The sequence below is a fragment of the Pteronotus mesoamericanus genome, unplaced genomic scaffold (genome assembly GCF_021234165.1).
Source record: "Pteronotus mesoamericanus isolate MK-2021 breed Mesoamerican mustached bat unplaced genomic scaffold, CSHL_Meso_final contig_101, whole genome shotgun sequence".
NCBI classification, from domain to species: domain Eukaryota; kingdom Metazoa; phylum Chordata; class Mammalia; order Chiroptera; family Mormoopidae; genus Pteronotus; species Pteronotus mesoamericanus.
Window position 1 is genome coordinate 1,185,738 of NW_026555001.1, and position 23,217 is coordinate 1,208,954.

The 23,217-nt window shown below is 47.1% G+C and overlaps 1 protein-coding gene across 1 annotated transcript in view; it reads right to left on the bottom strand.

Annotated features, from left to right (window-relative positions):
- Nucleotides 1-23,217, bottom strand: part of EPAS1 (endothelial PAS domain protein 1) — an 82,727-nt gene that overhangs the window by 33,218 nt on the left and 26,292 nt on the right. The window contains exon 2 of the mRNA XM_054567018.1: nucleotides 2,884-3,074. Coding sequence (XP_054422993.1) covers nucleotides 2,884-3,074 — 191 coding nt within the window. The remainder of the gene's footprint in view (nucleotides 1-2,883; nucleotides 3,075-23,217) is intronic.

Consider the following 23,217-nt stretch of genomic DNA (forward strand, 5'->3'; position numbering starts at 1 on the left):
CTCTGCATTTTGACAGAAATTGCTGAAAGGCAGGTAAGAGGATAGTATTCTTATAGTATATTTATTACATATTGTTTACATATACTTATTATAAATCAGTTTCCTTGTTCAAAGTAGCTTTGATTTCTAAGCTATAACTTATGAAGAGCCTAATATGTGGCAGGCAAGAGGATAAGGATTTTTATATCCATCATCTCAATCCTCCAACAGCATCACTTAGTCCCCTTATTCCCTTTGTGCAGATGACGAAAGTCAAGCTCCAAGACAGTAAAGAGATTTCCCTGTGGCTGCAGAGAAAGAAGGCAGCTGGACAGAGGTTCCAACACAGCTCTTTCTGCCCACAAATCCTTACTCCTTTTCATTGAGTCACATGCATGGAAAAAGCAAAAATATGATTAGAAAAGAAAAAGATCCTGTCTCCTACACAATTTCTGGAAACAATTTCAACAACCAGCTGAGAGAATGTGTGGCAGGAGGCTGGAAGGGAGGGCAGAGAAAGGGGATGTTGACAGTCATCTGTCTTCTCCTCCCCGCCGGTGATGTCTGCTTTATGAGAACTGCTCCTTCAAGGACACCAGGACCAGATCGCTCTTCATCCTTTTCTGTCCTTTCTTACCTTGGGACAGAGAGGACCAGAGCTGACATGCCAAGGACTCTGGTAGGTCTGGGGCAGAGCCCAGCCAGAGAGCAGGCAGCATGTCTACAAGCTGCAACAGCTCCTGAGTGGAGATGCGGGATATGTTGCCGTGGCCACTCTGGCCCTATCTCCCTTGGCGTGTCTGGCACACAGGGGGCTCACGTCAGCACTTACACAAGCAGACGTGCTCAGATGCCCAGCTTCTGGTTCATAGTCCTCTCAGAATCAGCCTCTGAACCACCGAAAGGCTCATGTATGGAAGAACATGGAAAACAAGGTCGTTACCGAGAGAGAGGATAGAAACACCGAATGTCTGAGGGCTTCGTCCCTCCCCACTGCTCAGGGTCGGCCCGAGGCGCCTCCATTAAACTTTGGTTCCCTGCCTTTTCCCTCCTCTTCCTCACACACCCAGCCCTTGTCAGTATCTTCACCTGACCAGGTTTACAGACTGCTCCTGCCCTCCTGTGTCTGTCTTTTCCACGGGCCAAGCTTCAAAATGCCTTGAATTTCTGATGCAGTCTCACTGTGTGCTAAATGCGTGACTTTGAGCAATGCTAGCTTTTCTGCATTTCATGTTTTTTCATCTGTGAAAGGTTCTACAAGTTAGTTCAGTCAGAGGTGTATTCCAGGATTAGTGTATTAGCCCTTCTGGGCCTCTCTGTTGGTGGAGGATGCAGGTGGTGGGAGAAGGAAGCAATGATGAATCCAAAGGAATTAATGTCTAAAGGTAGAATTCCACATACCATTACCAGGAAGTCAAGATGCTATTTCTGGGTATTGAGAAGGGTCTTCATCTCGTCATTAAATCCTCTGCTGCCTACTCTGTGTGAATGCAAAGGTGACTCCAGCACCACCAGCCACTGCCCTCACCTGCCCAGGACAGTGAGACTCTTTAAAGAAAGAGGTACACGTGTTCCTTGAGGTGGCATCTCCAAGCCTTTCTTACACTTCAGTCCATTGCTCCCCGTTTCTGTAGCATGTGTGATGACGAATCTGCCCCTGCTTTGCACTGTTTCTTTGAAAGTATTTTACAGAGCATATCTGTGCCCTTGGTTCTCCCCTCCTGTATGCACTTTTCCAAGATCCCTTAGACTTGCAGCACAGGGCTGGCCCTCCAACCCTTGGACCCACTGAGCTGTCATCCTATTTTCTGAAAGTCTTTCCTCCATATCCTTCCTGTGCTCCAGGGCCCAGAATAGCTCATGTCGCTCTGGCCTCCCAGCCTCACACTGGATTCCCTTTGCTCAGGGTTTCCTTCCCAGAATAGCCGCTTCATAACAGGATGGCAGAATCCACCCAGCTCCAAGGCGCTCGGCTCACTCAGGAAAACTGAGAGCCAACCACCAAAGAACCTTGGCTCCCCTGCCTGCCTCCCTCACGCTCACTCCCTCGGGTCCTGCCCACTTGTAGCAAGCACCACAACAGGCAAGGAAGGACACAGCCCACTGCCCTGTTTCCTTATGAAATGGCAGACTAAAGGGGACAGTCATATAGGATCTAAAACCGGGAAACTCCTCAGGCCACCTCTTTCTTGTCAGGACTAGCAGGAAGTGGCTTTATGAAGAATGTAAACTGAGAAAAAAATGTTTTGTGAACTTCACATTTGCTGAGCGACCAGGGAGGATAAGAATGAGTTGGTTCCATGGGGAGGTTGTTATCCATCGAAGACTCCCCAGTGTGAACGAGTGTGTCTGGGTCTGATGCCTTACAGACATCTCCCCATTAATTCTCACCAACACCCTGTGCAACAAGTATTTTTAACCCCTTTTTACAGTTGAGGAAACCAAGAGCAAAGACACCCAATAATTTTCCTGGCATGCTGGCTAGGGGAAAAAGATCATATGGGCACACCGCTGCCCTTTTGGAGAAGGTAGTTGGAAGATAAGCACTGAAAAACACTTCCTAAGGGTTGAATCTAAAGTGGAGTGTGGGTCACATGGCCACGTGGAAAGGCAGCTCAGAGACCAGCACAAGCTGCTTTGTTGTCTCAGCCTCCTGTCTCCTCCTTAGTTTCCAGATGCCCATGGCTTTCCTTGGTCCCACCCTCGCCCTTCATCTGATGACTGTATTCATTGTAAAGGTCAATACTGGAAAGGAGATGTGTAATGTGAAGGAATAAAGCATGAATAATGGCATTTCCATGGGTGAAAGTTTTGCAGAGTGGGAATTCCTGGGTGGGGAGACCTTCCCAGTGGCCTTGCAACTCTGGCCCAATGGAGCCTGCTGGAGGAGTCTACCTGTCTCACCTGAGGACAGGAGCTTGTGTGTCCGCAGGAAGCTGATGGCCAGCCGCATGATGGAGGCCTTGTCCAGGTGGGAGCTCACGCTGTGGGGCAGCGGCAGCTCGTGGGCCAGCTCATAGAAGACCTCCGTCTCCTTGCTTCTCCGGCACCTTGCTGCATCCCGGGACTTCTCCTTCCTCCTCTCCGAGCTACTCCTAGATTGAGAGAGAAGGGGTTAGTCCTTAAAACATCACTGTCATTCTATCACACCCTTGATCAAAACATCCTGCGGGCCCCCCACCCAGGCATGTTGTGAACCAATACGGGCTCACGCCAGCCGTCTGAGCCACGCAACCTGCTTTCTCTTGACAGCCCTGCTGTCATGTGTGTCTGTATCTTCTTGAGCAAAGACCTGCCCATTAAATTCATCCATTGGCAAGACCTTGAGCCTAGTCCTGGGATATCTTAGGACTGAGGTTGAATGTGCAGTAATGGGGATGAGAAAGCTGTGGCCAGTGACCCAGGTGGCTGTGTCAAAAACCCTGGAAAACAAGGTGAGAAACTGCTTCCAACTTCCCCTTCTAGATAAAATGCACTTAGAAAAAAATTAAGCCCAGTACTGAACTGTAGGTCCCATTTTGTATTAGAGAGTTATTTCCATGCTCAAAATTGAAAATGCTGTTGGAGCCCAAGAAGAACAGGCAGCCAGACATCTGCCAGTCTGGTGTCCCCAAGTGTCCACTTGCTAGGGGTTACGAAGGAGTGAGCACGTGTTTTCCTCCTAATGCTTTCAGCATAGATTGCTAGCCTGTCTCATGCTCATTTTCTTCTTTGCAGGACAGAAAAAAAGATGACACACACCCACACCTGCCCCTTTCAGGATGTCCTAACAAAATCCTGGATCTTCTTATAAAGCCCTTATAACATTCTAACATGGGCAAGTCAAAAGCCAGACTCTCTGTATCGAAATTCTAACTTCTCCGCTTGCCAGCTCTATAAACTCAAATTATTTAAATGGCTTAGCTTCAGTTTTCTCATCTGAAAAATGGCCATAATAGTACTATACTCCACAGAGTTATTGTGAGGATTAAGTAGGACAATTTATGTAAAATCTTTAGCACCAGGCCTACCCCAGCTGGAAGCAATCAATGTTAGCTAACAAAAATAACAAGTCTGTCCATGAAAAGATGAACATGAGAGTAAAAACACTATAAAAGTACACAGTACAACCTGGTTTTCATAGAAATATATTATATATAATAGTTCTTATACATTATATTAGAAAAAGTCTAGAAATATAATAAAATAGTAACTCTTATTCCTACGGCTATCCCATATATAGTTCTTACTACATTATACTGTTTTAAGTAAGGTACTGTTTTAAGCACTACAACTTTAGCTTCTTTAATTCTTACAACTACCCCTGGAAGTATTTATTGTTATTATCCCTAATTTACAGATGAGGAAATGGGTTCATAGAGGCTAATTTCCCTGCGGCTGCTTGGCAGGTAAATGAGGAAGTGGAGCTTTGCACCAGGCAGGTGGATCCCAGAATCCAGGGTCTTAATCATGGATGATTGTCTTGTCTCTCTCTACACAAAAATGTTAGCAGTTTTGGGTTGGAGAGTTTATGGGGAAATTTTTCTACTTCGTGCTTATCTGTATTTTCTTATATTTTGAAAAATAACCTGTATTGCATGGTTAGTAGACAAGCTTGCTTTTTTAAAAAAGTGTCCAATGCAGTTCATGGCTCTCAAGGCCTCATCCAACTGGCTCCAGCTCACTCTCTCTGTCCTCCCTTCTGAGATTTCCAAACCAGGGGCTGCTGCTCCTGTTGTTTGGCTTTGCATCCTGTTATCTGGACAGATAATCAGTATTTTGCGATTCATGGAATGTTGACATGCCTTTCAAACCCTTCAAGATCTGGGGCCAAGGCACTGTTCTGACTTTACAGCATGTTTCATTTTAAAAAACAGAACATCCAGCTCCTTGGATGGATTAAACATCATTTACTCAGACTGAGAACGAACATCCCATAGCTCTTGATGGTCAAGAAAAATCTTCAGACAAACTGAAATGTGTTAAACTTTTCTCCTGTCCCAGCTCTCTTTTATGTTTCCTTTACCTAATCCCTGTTCCCTCCTCTCCCCGACTCCCACTTCCCAGAACTCTCTCCCAGGCACCCCACCCATCCCCACCCTCTCAGATCTGCCCTCAGGATCAAGTTGCTTTTGCACCAGACCTTTAGTGACAGTTTATATATTACTTTCTCCCATTTGCATTTTAATCCTGATCCCTGCCTGTGGAGTAAAAGCAGTTGTCCAAGGTTTGCAGGCCTCCTGACACAGGAAATCAGGGTGGGAAGGGGACACTAAAACTGTACACATCACGCCTATGGGTGATGAAAGCCAGTGTCTTGGAGGTGCTGGATTCCATTCTCCAGCACCAATCCTTGCACACCCAACAAAAGCAACATCAGCATATGAGCAGACATCAGGAGCATCCAGAGAAGCCGTCCTGGGGTGGAAAAGATCCCCTGAATAGTCTGTGACATTTATGTCAACATCTGCAAGCACAGAGCTCCCCTTTGCGATTGTCCCTTCCTCTGCGTGGAAGAGCAGGCAAAGCAGAGAGAACCAGGAAGGGGAAAGGCAGTCCCGAGTCGCTGCTCTGTCTGGCAATGGCACTTGCCATTTGCGTCCTCCTGTGTTCTCTGGGCCATGTGTTTGTTGACACCCACTTTTGTGCCTGGCACTACACCAAGTACCTTACATATATTACCTCATTATAGTCCTCATAACTACACAATTGGTAGGTACTGGGAGCACAATTTACACATGTGGAAACTGTGGCTCGGATATAATATATAACTTGCCCATGATTACAAAGATAATGTCTGCATAGGCCCTTGGAAATTCTTAATGAGCATGCACTTAGAAGTCCTGAGAAACATGGGTGCCCCCTGTCTAATGCCACCCTCCCAGCCTGCTTGTGAGGTGGGCAAGACAGGCATTGCTGCTGTCCCACTTCACAGACCTGGAAACCAAGGCCTAGTCCAGTTCTGTGACTAATGAAGAGCCACAGAGCTAATAAGTGGCAGAGCTAGAGCCAGAACTCATTTCTTCCTAGACCAACATGTTTTCCCACTGCTTAATGGTAGGAGACAGTGGCTTTAACAAGAAATTTAAAAAAAACCCCAGCAACATCTTAACATTTAGAAAAAGAAAGCTGAGAATATCATTCAGTCTCTTGGTTTAAAAGTCATGAGCTCCATTTTAGCTACCTTGTTTTCCCAGTTGCACTAACATGACTTTAATTAAATTATCTAGTTAAACTTGACACAGCCCAGAGATATCTGTCTAATGTTGACTCTTGGAAGAACAGACAAAAATGTATAAAACTACCATGATTTAGTTAGCAACATTAAAGAACAACCATAATTGATGCTGAGTGTGAAGGTAAGATACCCCATACCCCAAGCCCAACCAGTGCATATACAATCTACTTCCTCACACAATTTATCGTGAGTCTCTTAGCAAATAGAACAGGGGACTGGAAGTTAGGAGGACCGATGTTTTAATATATTGGCCACAGGTCTACCTAGCTGTCTGATTTTGGACAAGAGAATGCATTCTCTGTGCCCTGATAGCCTCATCTCAAAAATGGGAGAGATCCCATGACTTATTTGTCAGGATCAAATGAGATGTGTGTAGAACGGTTGGAAGTACAGGTGTAACGCCATTTATTGTGCTTCACAGGTGTTGCATTTTTATTTTACAAATGGAAAGCAAGACCCTCCACAAGCAAAGAACTTGCAATTCACTTTATTGCAATGCTCACTCTGCGGCGGTGTTCTGGAACTGAACCCACAATATCTCTGAGGTATGCCTGTATTAGAAAGCTCTCCACAAATGAAAATCATCTTGACCGATGATAATAATTCCATTATCTGGCTAACATGAGTATTAGTCACATTCAGACTTTGGCCATAACAGCTGTCCTTCATAAACCAAATCAATGCTGTCTCAGGGCTGGGGATGTATTTGCAGTCAGGCTGCTCTTGACAAACTCTTTTGTTTCATGTTACTGAATCTTCTTTGGTCAATGAGGCTTTGTTTATTTTCTCCCCCTAGATGGGTTCTAGAATTAAGGGCAATAGACCAGAATTTTAAAAAAAAATGACAATTCTAGTCAAGGCATCTTAGAATTCTCTGGTTTCTTTTAAAAAGGTATCTTATCCTAATCATCAGAAAGGACTCAGGAATTTCTCACTCCAAATTGCTCTTTTGATGAAGTTTCTGCTCCTCTCTTTCTTGGTGGCCCTCCTGTGACCCATGGGTGGCCCTACACAATATTTTGTACATGGAACACACAACATAAACCTGGGCCTGGGGTAGCTGGGCCCTCATGCAGATGCAGACGTGTTTACTGCGCTCTGTGATAGACCTTGTGGAACTGCAGAGTGCGTAAGATGTACATTCTTTGTTTTTAAGGAGAACACAGTCTAGTTAGGGAGCCAACAACTTGAAACATTTCTATTAACTACAGAAATAAGCACAAACAATAAACACTATAGGTGGTTAAGATAAGAAACAAGCTGGTGTGAGTAAACAAGGTCTAAGAAGGGTACTCTGGGAGGTAGGATTTCCGCTGATCCTAGAAGGACAAATAACAATACCTTTACGGTATTTGCAGGGTTCAGAAAACACTTTTTTTTCTACATGTGTTACCTCACGTGAGTCTCACAACAACCCTGAGAGATAGGAGCTATTATCCCCATTTAATAGATGAAGAAGTAGAGATTTAGAGGGATTGAGTAACTTGCTGAAAGACAGTGTCTCAAACCTAATTCTTCTGGGTCCAGGATCAAAGGTTTCTCCACTGGCAGCAAGGAAGCTGTTACTTACTGTATAACTTCCAAATGTACAATGCTATGTTAGATATTTTCCCACAAATTGGATGCTCATGTACAGAACAGGAGGGAGAAGAGGGTTAAGATCTATACAGGAGCCCTGGCCTGGTGGCTCAACTGGTTGGAGCATTGTCCTATACACTGAAAAGTTGTGGGTTTGATCCCCGGTCAGGGCATAGACCTAGGTTGTGGGTTCAATGCTGGGCCTAGTCAGGGTGCATATGGGAGGCAACCGATCAATGTTTCTCTTTCACACTGATGTTTCTTTTTTTTTTCCTCTCTCTCTCCCCCTCTCCCTCTTTCCCTTCCTCTCTATCTCAAATCAATCTTAATATATCCTCCTGTGAGGATTTAAAAAAAGTACACACAAATTTATACTTAAGTACCCCCCAAGCTGGAAACTCAAAATCTGAAACACTGAATACCAACTAAGGGGAGTAGCCACTTAAGGACCAGATAGCCAGTCAAAAGACAGGACAAAGCTGACTGTCCTGAAGCTCCAGCAGGTATATGCTACAATTCATCCGGGAAAAACCTCCTGGGCCAGAGCTTCATTATCTTAAAAATGTCTCCTTAGCTTTTGGGTCATTGTTCCAATACAGAACCATTATCAGCTCTTGGGCAAGATAATCCTGGTCTCTGACTTCCAGGTGAATATATAGCCCGGTGGGGCCTCCAAGATGTCACCGGCTGCACCAGTGGGGTTAGCTGCTTAACTAGCTCTAGTCTCCTGATATTTATTGCAGTCGGGACTCCTATGCTTAATGCCTGTGGGGCATCAGGGTATCAAAACTACTGGGTTGGCCAAAAAGTCCATTTAGTTTTTTCCATAAAATAAAAGACATATTTTTTCATTTCCACCAATAATTTTGTTGACCTGGATATTCTGAGTTTGTTGGCTATCTCCTGCTATTGGCTTCTAGTGGGCAGAGGCCAGGGGTGTTGCTAAATGTCTTCCAATGCATAAGACAGCCACATAGCTGTCCAAAATGTCAACAGTACCAAGAAACTTCACAAATCACTTTTGACACGTTCAGTCAATCACAGCACCTTCTCCGTACACTGTACAGATCTTGTTTTGGTGGGGAGGTTTCAGTTGTGGTTTTACCTTTCTTGAAATAATAAGGCATGATATGCCAAAAATGTTGCATATTTTCTTTCATCTTCAATATTAAAATGTCTATACTTATAAAAGTTATAAACTTATAAAAATTCACAATTTTATACGTTTTAAAAAAATGCATGCTGATATGACAGCTGTCATGATACAATCTAACGAAGTTGTTTCGCATGAAGTTAAAGACAACTAAGCACTACTAGACCCCCTGTACGGAAAAAACTTAATGAACTTTTTGGCCCTTTGTCCATTACCTATAAGGTCAGATGGCTTAGAAGCACCTGAGAGAGAGGCTGAAGCTAATGAAGCCATCTTAGATGAATCTGTTGGTTAGTAGTGAAATTCTAAGCGGGTACCAATTTTAAGGAGCTGTGAATGGAGAAAATGAAGGACAAATACAATTAGGAGGAGCTCTCATGACTTCTCAGGGAGTCTGTGCAGCTACCGCACAAAGGCTGCCTGAGGGAGGGACACACCAGCCTCAGGCCCCAGAGATCAGGACAAGTGGCGGGGGCGCACGCCTAGCGGGTGAGAGCTTCGGGGACTGAATTAGAGCAGAACCAAAGCCAGTGCTCCTCAACCCTGGCGACTCACTGGAAGCATCAGACAAGCCTTGAGAACCTGGGTCCTTTGTGGAATCACCCAAAGATCACCATGTAACATGTCTGGGGTGCAGCCTGAGCGTCAGGGGTTTAAAGCTTCCCATGTGATTCCCAAGGGCAGCCAGGGTGGGCTGGGAACCACTGCTGCAGAGCAGCCAGCTTGAAAAGAAAAAGCCTCCCCGCCTCCTTTTTCGGTGGAAGTCAAAGGAGACTGAAATTGATTGAGCGCTGGGGGCTAGGTGTGTTTCATTTATGGGGTGTTTTCAGCCCCATTTCTGCCCAGCAGTGGTTTTCAGTTTTAACCTGCAGCAGAGTACCTGGAGGGCTTATTAAACCACAGGCTTCTGACCCTGTGATCACGTTTCTTCAGCGGACTGACACCCCACTCGCTTCTTAAACCTAACTACACTCTTTCCCTAGAAAATGCACTGTGTCCACATTCACTATGGCCAGCCAATGTGCAGTCACCATCAAAAACCAGTTATTTATCTGGGAGCTTGTGTGACTATCGCTGTACCAGATGCTATAATTGACAGAAAGAGGGAGGAGAAAATGAGGCGGCAGGGGTTTGACTAGATGCCACTTAAAAGGCAGCTCCCCTCAAAAGAGGCACCTTGGGGAGAAGGCATGAAGTTCACTCCCACGAACTGGTCATTGTACTAAGTATTTTGGGAGGTCTTTTCAGAGCCATACAAGAAACTCAGTCATAACACTTCATAAAACAAGCTTCATTTTTAGCCCCGAACGACATCATCCCATCTCCCCACCCGCTTTTGTCGCCAGACTTGGCTATGGATGGAATTTGGTTGTTTGAAAAAATGAAATGTGCCCTCAGAGATAAGGCCTTGCCACAATGGAAGGTTTTCAAAAGAACGGGCTTTGGCTCTGAAGACCGTTCGAAGGAGTAGCGGAGCTGTGTCCGAGGAGGGCGGTGTTCTGGCAGCCAGCTTTTCGGGGACGTTCTCATGCCTGTCCAAAGGCGGTAGTGATCAATGGGGGGCTCTATTATACAGGGGAGGGGAAGGCATCACCATAGGCCAGTCAAAACAGAAGAAATCGAATTAGCAAATTCAAGAGGAACTGGGCAGATCAAACAAACCTGGCAGAGGGGGGAAAGGCATCCGTACACTCCAGTATGCAGACTGGTGAGGGGCATGCTCCCTCCTGGAAGAGACCATGGCTCAGCAGGGAGATGAGAATCCTGCTGCAGACTAGTACATTGAAAGTCCTAAAAGAGGGATGCGAAGAGGAGGCGAGGGATGGAGCAGGTAAACAGGGATGGGTGTTTTCGCTCGCCCTCTTCTCTGAAGGAGGGATCTGGAAAAGTGCCTCATACCTCAGCCTTCCAACCTCCCCTCCTTTGGGGCTGAGCCCCACCCCGCCCCCTCCCTGACTCACTCTCATGGCCTGTGCCCCCGGAGGGAGGGCCTGGACTGCATTCAGAGCTGACAGTAATGTCGGAGGCCCACCCAGCATGGCCCTCTAATGGTCAATTCTGCTTGGGGCCCACTGGAGATGCTTATCTGGCGGCCTTCTCCGCTCCAGGCAGCCTCAGAGAAGAGAGCAGCAGATCCAATTACTGAGCAGCCCCATAGGGCTCCAGATCACCCAGCTCCTTGCATAATTGGAGGACAGGTGCTGTCCCCAGCCCAGCTGGGAGAAGCCGCGCGTGTACAGGAGCAGCAGTGACACACTGCCCCCCTGCTTAGCTTCGCCGAGCCCAAGTCTCAGCAGGGCTCTCTTTATTCCACATGTTCATGAGCACTACCTACCATTTTACACTTATATCATTCATTATACAGCACTTAATAAGTGACTCTGTAAATCTTACTCAGTAGGATAGAAAGAGCAGGTATCAGGATTCCCATTTTAGAGATGAGGAAAATGGAGGCTCAGAAGGGTAATGGGAATGTGTGGCGTTGGAGCAAAACCACTGAGCTCTGACTCTTTCAAGGACACACAAACAGGGAGCCCATTGCCAACCAGCGCTAGACATGTCGCACAACGGGAAATATAGACCTTCACCGTGCATTACCGTCTCATAACCTAGTTTACCTTAACAGATCATTTCCTTTTCTAAAAAGGGGTATAGTGGAAATAAGGGCAATGCATATTTAGTGTAGGCAACTGTGAAAATACAGAAAGGTATAAAGAAAAAAAATTGAAACCCCATTGGATGTATGGCTTTTTACTTAACATTTTATCATATTTTAAAGAATTCTTTAAACATATTTACAACAGCCAGCAATAGCATGTTGTGTGGGTAGATTACAATGTACTTGACTGTTGTTCAGATACGGTTTCCAATTTCCAGCTGTTATAAAGAACGCTATGATGTCTAGCCTTTTGTCAGGTGTTGCATTTTATTTTTTTATAGTAAAAGATGACATGGACCCAGCTTGCCGCCAGCTGCCCACAGCTTTCTCACAGTGAGCCCCTGGGAAAGGGGAGACGGCGGGTCTGGTGACGCCAGCACTTTCAGGACCCTGGCCACTGTTGCTGGATGTGGAGCCCGGAGGCGGTGATGCAGACGGGCGGACGTCAGGGGGCAGGCAAGCGCTCAGGCTCAGCACAGCATCACAGCTACTCTCTCTGCCTCGCCTCTGGCTCCCATAGGCTTCCTCCTTCCCCCACGCTACATCCAGGTTAAAGCGTCTGAACAGAGATGGCCAACTACTGAAACTGGAGAATCCAGTTCTGTGAAGATGGCCCCTCTTGTTGTTCAGCAGCACCCCATCCCCCGGTGTAAAAGTCAAGTGTTCATTCCATCCGCCTCAATCTCACTGCACCCAGGGCACCGACAGAGGAGACTCAGGGGCATGTGCGCCCACAAAGAGCGGAAGACAGCATGCAGTCACAGCAGGCATTTGCCTGTCTCTCCGTTGTTCTCTTTGGCTTCTGACGCCTGCCACTGCCCGACCCCTGCGCTGTACACGCTCCAGCCGAGGGACCACTGAACCTCAGCAAGCTGCCAGGCTGCTGCTGCTGCAGCTGGGAAGGAACTGCCTGCAACGCTTGCAGACTGATAAGGAACTCTCGTCCCACTGCCTGACTTAACCCTGAAACGATCTCATGAGGGTTGAGAAGAAACAGACCCCAAGGATGTCTGTGACGTGCCCAGTGACGGCCAGCGATGGAGCCAGCACTCACACCGACCCTTGGACCCTAAACCCATATTCTTGATTGAAATTGGGCAATTTTTCCCAAAATGACTACCGGCAAGTCCCTCTTACAATGTCAAAAAGGTTTAGCTGAGCTGGGTTTATTAGGGGAGGGGGGGAGGGCAGCAAAGGAGATGTCCTGGCCACCCCCCTGCCCTAGGGCAGCCCTCAGTTCACTAACCAGGCCCGGTGGAATACTTTTTGTCTGCTCACAGATGCCCGCCTTTTTTTTTTTTTTTTTTTTTTTTCTCCCTTCTTACTTTGCCGACAGAATCTACAGGCATCATTGGTTAAGTATTTCCTTTTTACTAGGCTATTTTCTTTGGTGCCCCTTCCCGGGGCCTGAGGCTGTTTCCCCACACCCAAGCTGGGACCAGGTGTCGTCATCTTTAGGGCTTTTACCCATCAGCAGCCTTCTTCCTGTGGGTCCCACAGGCTTCCAACAGCACGATCTGTGGTTTGGCTCCAGCCATTCTGCATGCACAGCCATGCTGTTCCTATACCAATGCCCTCAGCTAAGGACATTGACAAAGAAATTGCACAGCAAGGATAAAGAGGTGCCCAAGATATAAAACAGATCCCCCAGCATGATGCAAGTGCTTTCTCTGGAGCAAAGGGGAGTAGCTTACTACCCCGCAGCCTCTAAGACATAGTCCCTGCCTCTCCCCCTCCCCACGCCTTTCCTGGAGAACATATGTTTCATCTCCTGGGCCTGTCTAAATTGCACCCATCTTTCAGGCCGTCCCAGGGTCTGCTTTTTCCAGGAAGCCGTCACCTCTGTGGACCTCTCTGCACCCTCCTTCAGAGGTTCCGCACTGCACGATCCAGCCCCATGTTGCTCTCTGTTTATTTCACTTCCGTAGCCTCTGTCTCCCTAACTGGACCACACATTCTTGAGGGAAAGGACCGACCCCATCATCTGTTCTTTTGGTGTCCTCTAAAGTATAGAGCGGTATGAATTGAAGACACTGAATAAAACCCACTTAAATAAAGTCTGTTCTGTGAATTCCTCAAAGTCACTCACTGTTCTAGATTTTTCATAAGCATCCTATTCTAGTTCTTAATAAGAATAAAAAGTTTTCACCCGGGAAGAGCCATAGTGCGAAGACACTCAGAGATACTTGTGTGTGTGTTCTCAACTCTGAATCAAGTCTGGGATCTCACCCAGAGTGGCTGACAATTGCCCGTGGTCATACAGTCAGCGCTTCTCAGATTTTGTGCGCCCAGATCACCTGGGATCTTGTTACGGAGCAGTTTCTGACTCAATAGGTCTGGGCTGGGGCCTGAGAGGGCATTTCTAACAACCTCCTGGATGGTGCTAATTCTACTGGTCTGTGACCACACTTTGAATAGAAAGAGACTCAGGATCTCATGAGACCTAGAGACCAAAGATACAATGGAGATGCCAGCAATTGCCAGGTTTAGTGCTACCCTCATGCCGTCCTAATCTAAAGCCACCTAAAGTCTAACAAACCAGGTCTCCTCTTCTGTCAAGAAGAATCTTACTCTCGTTTTATATTTCTTTACAGGATTTCACTAAGCCGCACTTTAATGTCTCCTCTGTTACATCTTCCCTGCCTCTATAATCTTATCCTTTTTCATTTCTTAAAACTCCGTCCTTGGGGCCAATTCAAGCTCTACTTCCCCCTGACGCTTCCCTGGCCACCCTCAGTTTCTCCTCCAAGGCGCTTCCTGCCCACATTACTCACTTGCCTTCATTAAAGGCCTCCCTGTCTTGCTGGCTTTTCTATGCAAACCTCCTGCCTCTATAACTGGGCTGTAAGGAGCTTGGTGGGGGGTGGGGGTAGTGCACAGACACAACACCTACTTCTGTGCACCTCTCACGGGACCTTGGGCCATGGCAGACAAACTGGGTAAATATTTGCTAATTGATTGTAAGTACAATTCAAGCGTGCCCTTTACTCTTCTCCTTTCCCTCTCCCAGAGGAAAGAAAAAGTGATCCAGCTGCCTTGGCCTCCATCCCCAGCCCGGGGGCCTAGCTCCTCTCCTGGGAGCTGCAGCTGGGCCAGCTCAGATTTTAGTTCTTTGCCGCGCCTCTTCCCCTCAGTGAAGAGTTAAAGCATTGGGAAGGCTGCTTCCCACTTGGAAATCTCCATTTCCTCATGCAGCATGAACAAGAGAACATCTATGGACAGAGGCCGCGCGAGCCAACTGCACAGGGAGTGAACTCACTCTGAATGGGGCTGTTCTAATACCCCGCCAAGCCAAGTCATTAAGATGCCATCCCTGAGGTTCAGCCCCCAGCGTCACCTCTAGATATCCCCTGAAGTCCTTGCCGGCAGAAAGGATGAATGGTAAGCACAGAGCCTGGTGAAAGCAAGCTCTTTCATGAGCGGGGGGAGAGGGGACCTCTGCGTTTGCACCAGGGTGGGGGCTGGGGGCTGCAAAGGACGTGAAAGCAAAGGTCCCCCTCTCTCCTGCTGCCCCCTTCACCACACTGAACTAAAACTAACTCCCCGCTTCACGCAGAGTGGCCCAAACAACTGCTCCTCAAATGGCAACCAAGGCGGGGGGTTGGGGGGAGATAATAACATTAGAGAAAATATGCGCAATGCCAAAAATAATCATTGTGTCATGAGAAAACAGAACTGGGCCACCTCAGGGGCCAGCACTGGGTATATTCAGGAAGGAGGGGCCAGAAATTCCCCTGACCATGTCGTCAGAAGTTCTGAGCTGGGGAGGGGGGGGGCGGGGGGGATATTAAAAAACCATAAGTGGGATAGGCAGTTCTCAGAGGGAGCTCTTTACAAATGCAGACCATGATTTTAAGGGTCAGTTCTCCTTTATTTCAGACACTTTAATTTTGAAGGAAGTCACATTTGTTTCATCTTTTAATAGGGACTGCTGCTTAATCATATGCTAACAGTGAAATACCCTAGGATCTGCCTTACAAATTCCCAATTTGATGCCAGAACTTCTGGTGGCTGGTATTTAAAGCATTTCCAAATGCAAGAGAAGGGGGTGGGGGAGAGCACAGGATCTCTCTTTCCTCCCCGCCTCGCATCCCATAACTCCTTTTCTTCTCTCTATTTAAAAAATGAAGAGAGAAAGCAAAGGAAAAGTGAAAGGAGAGAGAAAGGAGCCAGGGAGACTCCCAGGGACCCTTTTTCTCCTGGGCTTCCTTTAGAACCCTGATTTCCAGCCTATGTGCATGGTCACATGTCCAGAGCCGTGGGATCTGATCTGTGGCCATTGTGCAAGCCCGTGCTTTCTCCCAATTCAGCCCAATCATACTATGATGATGAGACATGAGATATTCACGCACATTTAGGAAGCTACATTCCATTCTTTTGTCGAGGAGTCATCAAAAGGTATGGGGAATGCCAAAAAGTGTTCCTCAAGTTACTATCACACTCTCAAATGATACTATGGAGCAATTTGGAATATACACGTCTGTGTTTCCCACAACCTCCCCCCTGCCCCAACACTGGTTTTTTTCTCTACTCATTCAACAAATATTTATGAGTACATTTTCACGTGCTGGGGGTAATGGCATGAAACATGGAACAACTATTCCTGGCCTCAGGGAGGTTGTGGAGAAGTTAAGAGTTGAGTCTTGAAGGACTGGCCTGGTGTCAGTGATGCAATGCAGTTGGAGGAGGAAGTCTGCAAGGCTGGACAATGCTGGGGGTGGGGGGCGCGGTGCTGGAGGTGGGGTTTGAAGAAGGAGCAGATATGGGGAGGCAACTGGAAAGGCAGGAGGGATGAGGACAGACGTTACTGGGGCATGAACACGGGTGCCAGTGGTCAGGAGACAGGCCAGTGGACGGGGTGCAAGACAGGAAAAGTTCGAGTGGGGAGGATGCATTCAGTCAACAAGCACCATTGAGTATCCACAAGGTGCCAAGCACAGACAAGGGCCTTCAACAACGAAAGGACAGATACACAAAGTCAGATGATCTGTTAACTGCCCCTGCCATCGGTTAGTTATGGCTGATGGTCCAGGTGATGGGCAGGGCAGAACCCAGCCTGGATCCCTCTTCTGCTGGTGGAGCTTTGGCCACACTCTACAGCAAGTATGAGATGCCCTCTTTCTTGGCAGCAAAGCCGGGGGAAACAAGTTCCTTTGGTAGGAGCTCTAAATATGGTAGCGACCCTGGGGCCACCACAGGCTGGAGCTCCGGCCCAGCCACAGAGACCTCGGGGAGGCATTCTTGCTGAACAGTAACTCGTAAATGCTACCCAGGGGACAAAAAGCAAACTTCACCAAGGGTACATGCCGCCTCCGGCTCCAGTGGTGTTCTGTTTATTTTCAAATACTTTAGCCCCAATCTTCCAGCTGTTTCCCCTGGCCTGTCGCCTCTTTGACTACTGGTCAAATAGAATACAATTCTAATCAGAACTCGGGCAGAAGAACAACTCATCAGTTCCCTGCATACCATTTCAGGATATTATTCTGCACTTAAAAATGGAAATGGCTCCCTATTGTCCTCATGATGAAGTCCAACCTCTGGCTGCCCCTTGAGGCCTGCCAGCCCCGACCTTGCTTTCCTACCCTAGTTCCCACCAGCCTGCCGCACCCTACCTGCTCCGGCCAGCCTGTGCTCTGTACTGATACCCACCACTCAGCACTCCCGTCTGTCAACCGGGTATTTTTTTCTCCCTACCTGAAATGTGATCCTATGCTTTCAGAGCCAACGTGGGCCCACCCCCTCCACCGAAGTTTTCCTGGTCACTCTACCCAGGCCACACTGATCTCCCCTCCCACTCCCACCCTGAACACCTGGAGAATTGATCCAAACCACTTAACTGCAGGGCAGCATCGCCTCATTATTCCTTATCTGTAGGGTCTTCTCTGAGGGCACAGGCAAAATGTCAATTCCTTATGGATCACGGAGCTCGGCACTGCACCTTACCCCAACAATAACAGTTTCTTTAGCTCTTTCAGATACAGCACGGAGGGCTGGGGTGAATGCCACAGCAGCCAGCACTGCCCCCTCCCCCCGCCCCACCAACGGCAGGATTAGGACTGCAGTTATTATGCTTTGGCGCTTTCCTAAGTAAAGCACCAAAGAAAGTGGGTAAAAGAAGAGGAGTGAGAGTGGCTTATTCATCACTAGGTTACCTAACATCCGATGACTCCTCACCGTCCCCAGGAAGCTGATCCCCGTCCCCTAAGGATGTTTTGGTACAGAGGTTGCTGGCTGTGCCTGCTGCCCACTGCAGGGGTGTTCGGCGAGCCGGATGCCCGCAGGCTTTCACTGACACTGGTGAACAAGCCTGGACGGGGGCAGCCCCCTCCCCCACCCCGCGATGAGATCAGGGACGTTTCTGCCAGGGATCCCACCTTCTTGACACAACAGAATAATCTGTTGCCTGACACCACCCATTGCCCAAAGCCCTGACATCACATACGTAGATGCCCTTCTTGGAGTCAGATTTCTGCCAGGGAGGATGCCAGGGCTTGGCCAGGGTGGCACCCTCTGGTGATGCAACATAGAGGTGAGAAAATTAGCCAAGCCATGCCAAGCCAAGCTAAAAAAAAAAAAAAAAAAAGACACTGTATACAAAAATCCTAAGAAAAAAATTAAAAGCTAATGATAACCATAATGGTAAGTGGAGTTCGAGAATGACTCACTTTGGAATAAGCACTCTCCATTAATTTTAAAAATCTAGTCCCCACACCTCAATCCTCCCTCCCAACACACACACACACACACACACACACACACACACACACTCCCCAGACCAGGAGGGGGTTAATAGAATCCAGCTGCTCCCCTTATCTGGCTAACCTACTAATGGCCAATCTCTGCTACTGAGATTCTATCAGCGATTTCTGCAAATCACTTTTATTAGAGATAATGTCATTTTTACTTCATTATCCAGCCCAGCAGTCGAAGAGAAAACAAGTTGATATTTTTTCTTTGAAATGCCAGTTCTGTCCATTAATGCTGATGGTGACAGCAAAACTGAAACTCTTGGCCACACTTTTCGAGAGATTTTGCTCAATTTACCCTGGGCAGTCAACCGCCTGTGTCCCGGGCCGAGCAGAGCACCCCCAGCAACCCTTCCCCAGCGATTCTAAAGTGAAGGCTGGCTCCTGTGTTTGTGCCGCTGGCTGCCCTGGCTGCTCCAGAAGGGGACCGTGGTTACACCGCGGCGTCCTGCAGACTCAGTTCTACCTGGCAGATAAAAACAGTTGTATAATATCCAGGCAGGCAGTCGCAATGCTAATTCTACTTTGTGGAAAGCAATAATTAACACGTGAGTCAGCAGCAGAGAAAGACTTTAAGCCCAGGGGAAAAGCCCCAAAGTCCCTGAAGCCCCAGAGACGGCACCATGTTCGTGTTTGATGAAACTATTTACAAGATTAGCCCGAGTGTGGGGAGGCCTGAGCAGAGGGTGGTTGTGCAGCTCTGGTGGCTCTCATGAGTTGCCTTTCAGCTGTGCTGGGGACACGCCAAGTCTTGCTGCCAGTGTGTACAAGAAAAAGGTCCATTTCTCCAGAATCAGCTCAGGGGTGCTCTTCTAGTTCCTGCTTAGTTCTTTCCCCTAATTATTTTAAAAATGCTACATGTAGCCCTGACCAGTGTGGCTCAGTTGGTTGGGTGTCCTTCTGCAAAGTGAAAGGTCGCCAATTCAATTCCAGTTAGGGCGCGTGGCTGGACTGCGAGTTCGGTCCCTGGTTGGGGCACATATGAGGGGCAACTGATTGCTATTTCTCTCTCTCACATCAGGGTTTCTCTCCCTCTCTCTCTCCCTTCCCTTCTCTCTAAAAAATAAATTAAAATCTTAAAAATAAAAAATAAAATGTCTGACATAGCTTTGGTTACATTGGAATGACTTCTCATTGCCTCAGAGATTATGACAAATGTGTTCTATATCCACTGCAGTTGGCCCCATTACACAAGTCTGTAACACCTAGAACTTCTGAAGTATCTAGAGTTCTAAAAAGCCATGACTGGGCTAAAAGAGCAAGCACGCCTTTGCATTTTAACATTTTTCACAAGAAGTGAGGCTCTCTGGAATCAATGTTTATGTTTGGTGAGCCTTTGCTTTCATTCATTCAATGTCTACTGAGTGTCTACTCTGCGTCAGGCACTGGGGACACAGAAGGAAGGCAGGTCTCTCCCTCAATGAGCTGACAGCCTAGCACTGAAGGCAGACCGACAGGCAGACCAGGACATGGGGCAAGTTACTTCGGTTTTTCTAAACCTCAGTGTCCTGTAAACAGTTACTCTAAAAGCTCCTGTTTCCAAGAGCTCTTGTGAGGAATAACTGGTACATACATGTGTCTGCCTGGGAACCATGCCTGACATATAACACGCACTCGGCCGTGTTGAAGCTATTGCTGCAGAAATCAGGATCAAGTGCTCTGGGGGCACAGGGCCTGCCGTCACCCAGGGCGGGCAGCAAGGGAGCCCCATGCCAGGTTTCCTTGGTGAGATTTTAAGGACAAACAGGAGTAGCCAGGACAAAGAGGTAGTGAAGGGGTCTCAAGAAGAGGGAGCAGAATCAGATGTGTGAGCCCTGCTAAAGCGGCACTTGGCTCAGGATTTGGGGGCCCAGGCCATACCAAAGGTGGCTGACCTCCAGAGAGCAATGGCTGGGACCATCCCTCCCAAGGTGTCCCAAGGTGCCCTCAGCCAGGAACAGAATCGTGGGGTAGCTGAACCTTGGGGCAACCCTTTTGTGGCATTTCTTCTATTTTTGCATTCCTTGTGCTTTGACAATGAGATGATTGTGCGGATATTACAAGAGGTGATTATCTCCATGGGCCAGAGCCAAGACTTCTGAGGTCACAGCGAAGTTGCCAATTCTACAGAACCTCTGACAAACCCCAAGGCCACCAGGGAACCTGTTCTTTGCAGGATGGCTTATTTGAAAAGATAAATGGTATGGACATGGGGTTGCATATTCCAGATCTCTGGGTGCCCACCTTTGTGGTCGGTGGTTGGAGGGAAGAGAAAGGCAGCCTCTGCTATGAGGCAGTAACCGCTCAGAAACGATCCTGCACATGTCTGGGTTCCACAAAGCGTCTTCCCCGAGACCTCTGTGGGAACATGGTGCCTGGTGCCCTTCTTGCCAGCACAGGGGAGGGGGAGCACAGAGCTTGTTTGATTGACTCTGCCATGATTAAAAGCATTAAGATGGAAACTTGGAGGAAAAGTTTCAAGAAAAGGGAAACAAAATATTACTGGTTCTTCTACGTGTTACAACAAACATAGGGCAGCTACAAATGTTCTGGGACTGCAATCAGAATACGTTCAGCAGTTACACATTCTTAGTTGGGTCATTCTGAGAATGATTCATCCTGATGCCTATAGGCAACCTTCCTGGCTGTGAGGGGATAGATAACTAGGAAAATGAAAATGTGTAATCTTCCATATGAGGCATGCAGGGGCTATACAGGTAGCCAGTGGTATTTTATCTTTAGGGCAGTTTTTTTTTTTTTTTTAAAGAAATCTTGCTGTTTCTATTTTTCTTAGAAATTGAAATAGAGATGAGCCCATGAACAGGCAAGGTCTCCAGGAAAAAAACAAAACCAAACTGGTGTTAGAGGGAGAGTTCCTCAGTCCTGCTACCTTTTAGCTGCCAGTTTCCCTTGAGCATCTATCTTCCTGCTCTTTTCTGGGTCTCCCCTTACCTCGAATGAGCAGAGTCTACATGCTCCTCTCTTGCCTCACAAGGATGGAGAGAAGAGAGGCTGCGTCCCAGGAAAAGCAGGAGCATTCGAGAAATGGCCCCTCCTACTCCACTGTTGCCTAGCACCAGGATGAAAATCCCCAGACTAGGGTCAGCGGTCAACCATAGGTCTAATCAGCCAGCAAGGATTTCTAGAACTGACCTTATTAAGGGGGAAAAAATGTAATATGTAACTTGACTTAAAAAATCCAGGAAGCTCCAACACACTATCAAGTTCTTAAGACTTTTTCTTTCCTCCATAATCCTTGGCCAAGTTCAAAGGTGAGCACTTTCCCAGAGACTCATTAGGAATAATGTTTATTTCATACATTTGGAGGTTGCAAAGTTTGATTCCATCTTGCTTATTTGAAAAAAAAAATTTTTTTTTTGAAAGCAAAGGAGGGGGAATGAGACAAGGGTAAAATCTGTAAGAGAAGAAAGGTGCTGAGAATACTGGTCTGGAAAGCGGACTTGAGTTCTGATCAGTCTTCATCTCTGATTTCCTCCAAAGGGTTATAATGGCAAGTCACTGCACCTTTCACCCTTCTTAACCTCCATGACCCCACCTGGCCCCCCTGCCTTTCTGGGTGCTTATGTGAAGGGATGTTCTGATGGCAAATATGATATGTATTTGTGCCTTCACAGAGGGTGCTGTATAAATAGAAGGTACTGACAAGTATGACTAGGATTTCTGGGTTCTTTACTGTGAAGAAGATTCAGCAGAGAGCTCTGTGATGGTTTGCGGTCTGGTCACCGGAAGACAGCATGTCCTGAACGAGCCTGTCAAGCCAACCCATTGCCGATGGCTTAGGTGATGAGTGGGGATTATCGGTTATGGGCTGAGGCCAAGGTGTTTATGCTTGTGCCTCATCTGTCACTTCTATCTCATTTCTTTTCCCAAGAATAAAGCACCAGACCAATCTGGTGATTGGTTAGTGAGGAGTAGTGTGAAGGGTGAAGGGTTCACCTGGCCTCTACACACTCTTGAAGGCTCATCCAAGCCTCAGCTCACCCCTTCCAGGGGATGTCTTCAGTTGCCAGGCTGGGATGACCTCACAGTCTACACCACTCTTTAGCATGTAGCAGTCTCTGTCAAGTATTGTTAAGTCTCTTGTCACCTGTGTAGGCCAGGGTAATGAATGGCTCCATCTGCATATCTACCTTGAGGAACTATGGGATAGTCAGGTTGCAGGAGAAATTTGAGGTTGTTGTCACATTTCCTCAAAACCTAAATTCAAACACTGCTGGCAAGAGAGACCCTGTAGTCCCTAAGGTGGGGAAACCTTAGGGAGCTGGAGAAATCACCTTGCGTGAGGCAACAACACTAAACTCTAATAGAGCCGTGGCTGGAGGGCTCTACAGGGCTGCCCCTGTATGCTGCCCTCTAGAGGAGGGGCTGAGAACATTATCAGAATGCTCAGGGCCATTCAAAGCTGAAGCATGCAGAGTGCTGGATTTTTCTGCAAATCATTCAACATATGAATTATTTTGCACCCACTTTGTGCTTGGCACTGTGTTTTACTAGAATACATGGAAAACCAATGTAAGTCTCTATATAGTTTCAGGCCATATAACTGCTTTGGGCAAGGAGTTTTAATCTTGTCCTAGCTGGATTCTAACAAGTAACCATTTTTTCCCTACAATTCAACTTTAACTTAAATATTAATGCAATATTCAAAGCTTCAAAATTCTGAGATTTGGTTTAAAAAGTCTGAGCTCTTCTCTATCGTCTTTGTGATTCTATATATTGGCTTTATTGTTGCTGTCAAATCTCCTGACTACTCTGGTCCACTCTAAACTCTCTATTCCTATCCCCTTACCACCATACAACCAAGTTTTAGTTTCAAATATTCTGTAATTCTCCAACAGTCTCCTGAATAGTAATGGCCTCTCCTCACTTAGATTACAGCTTCTTG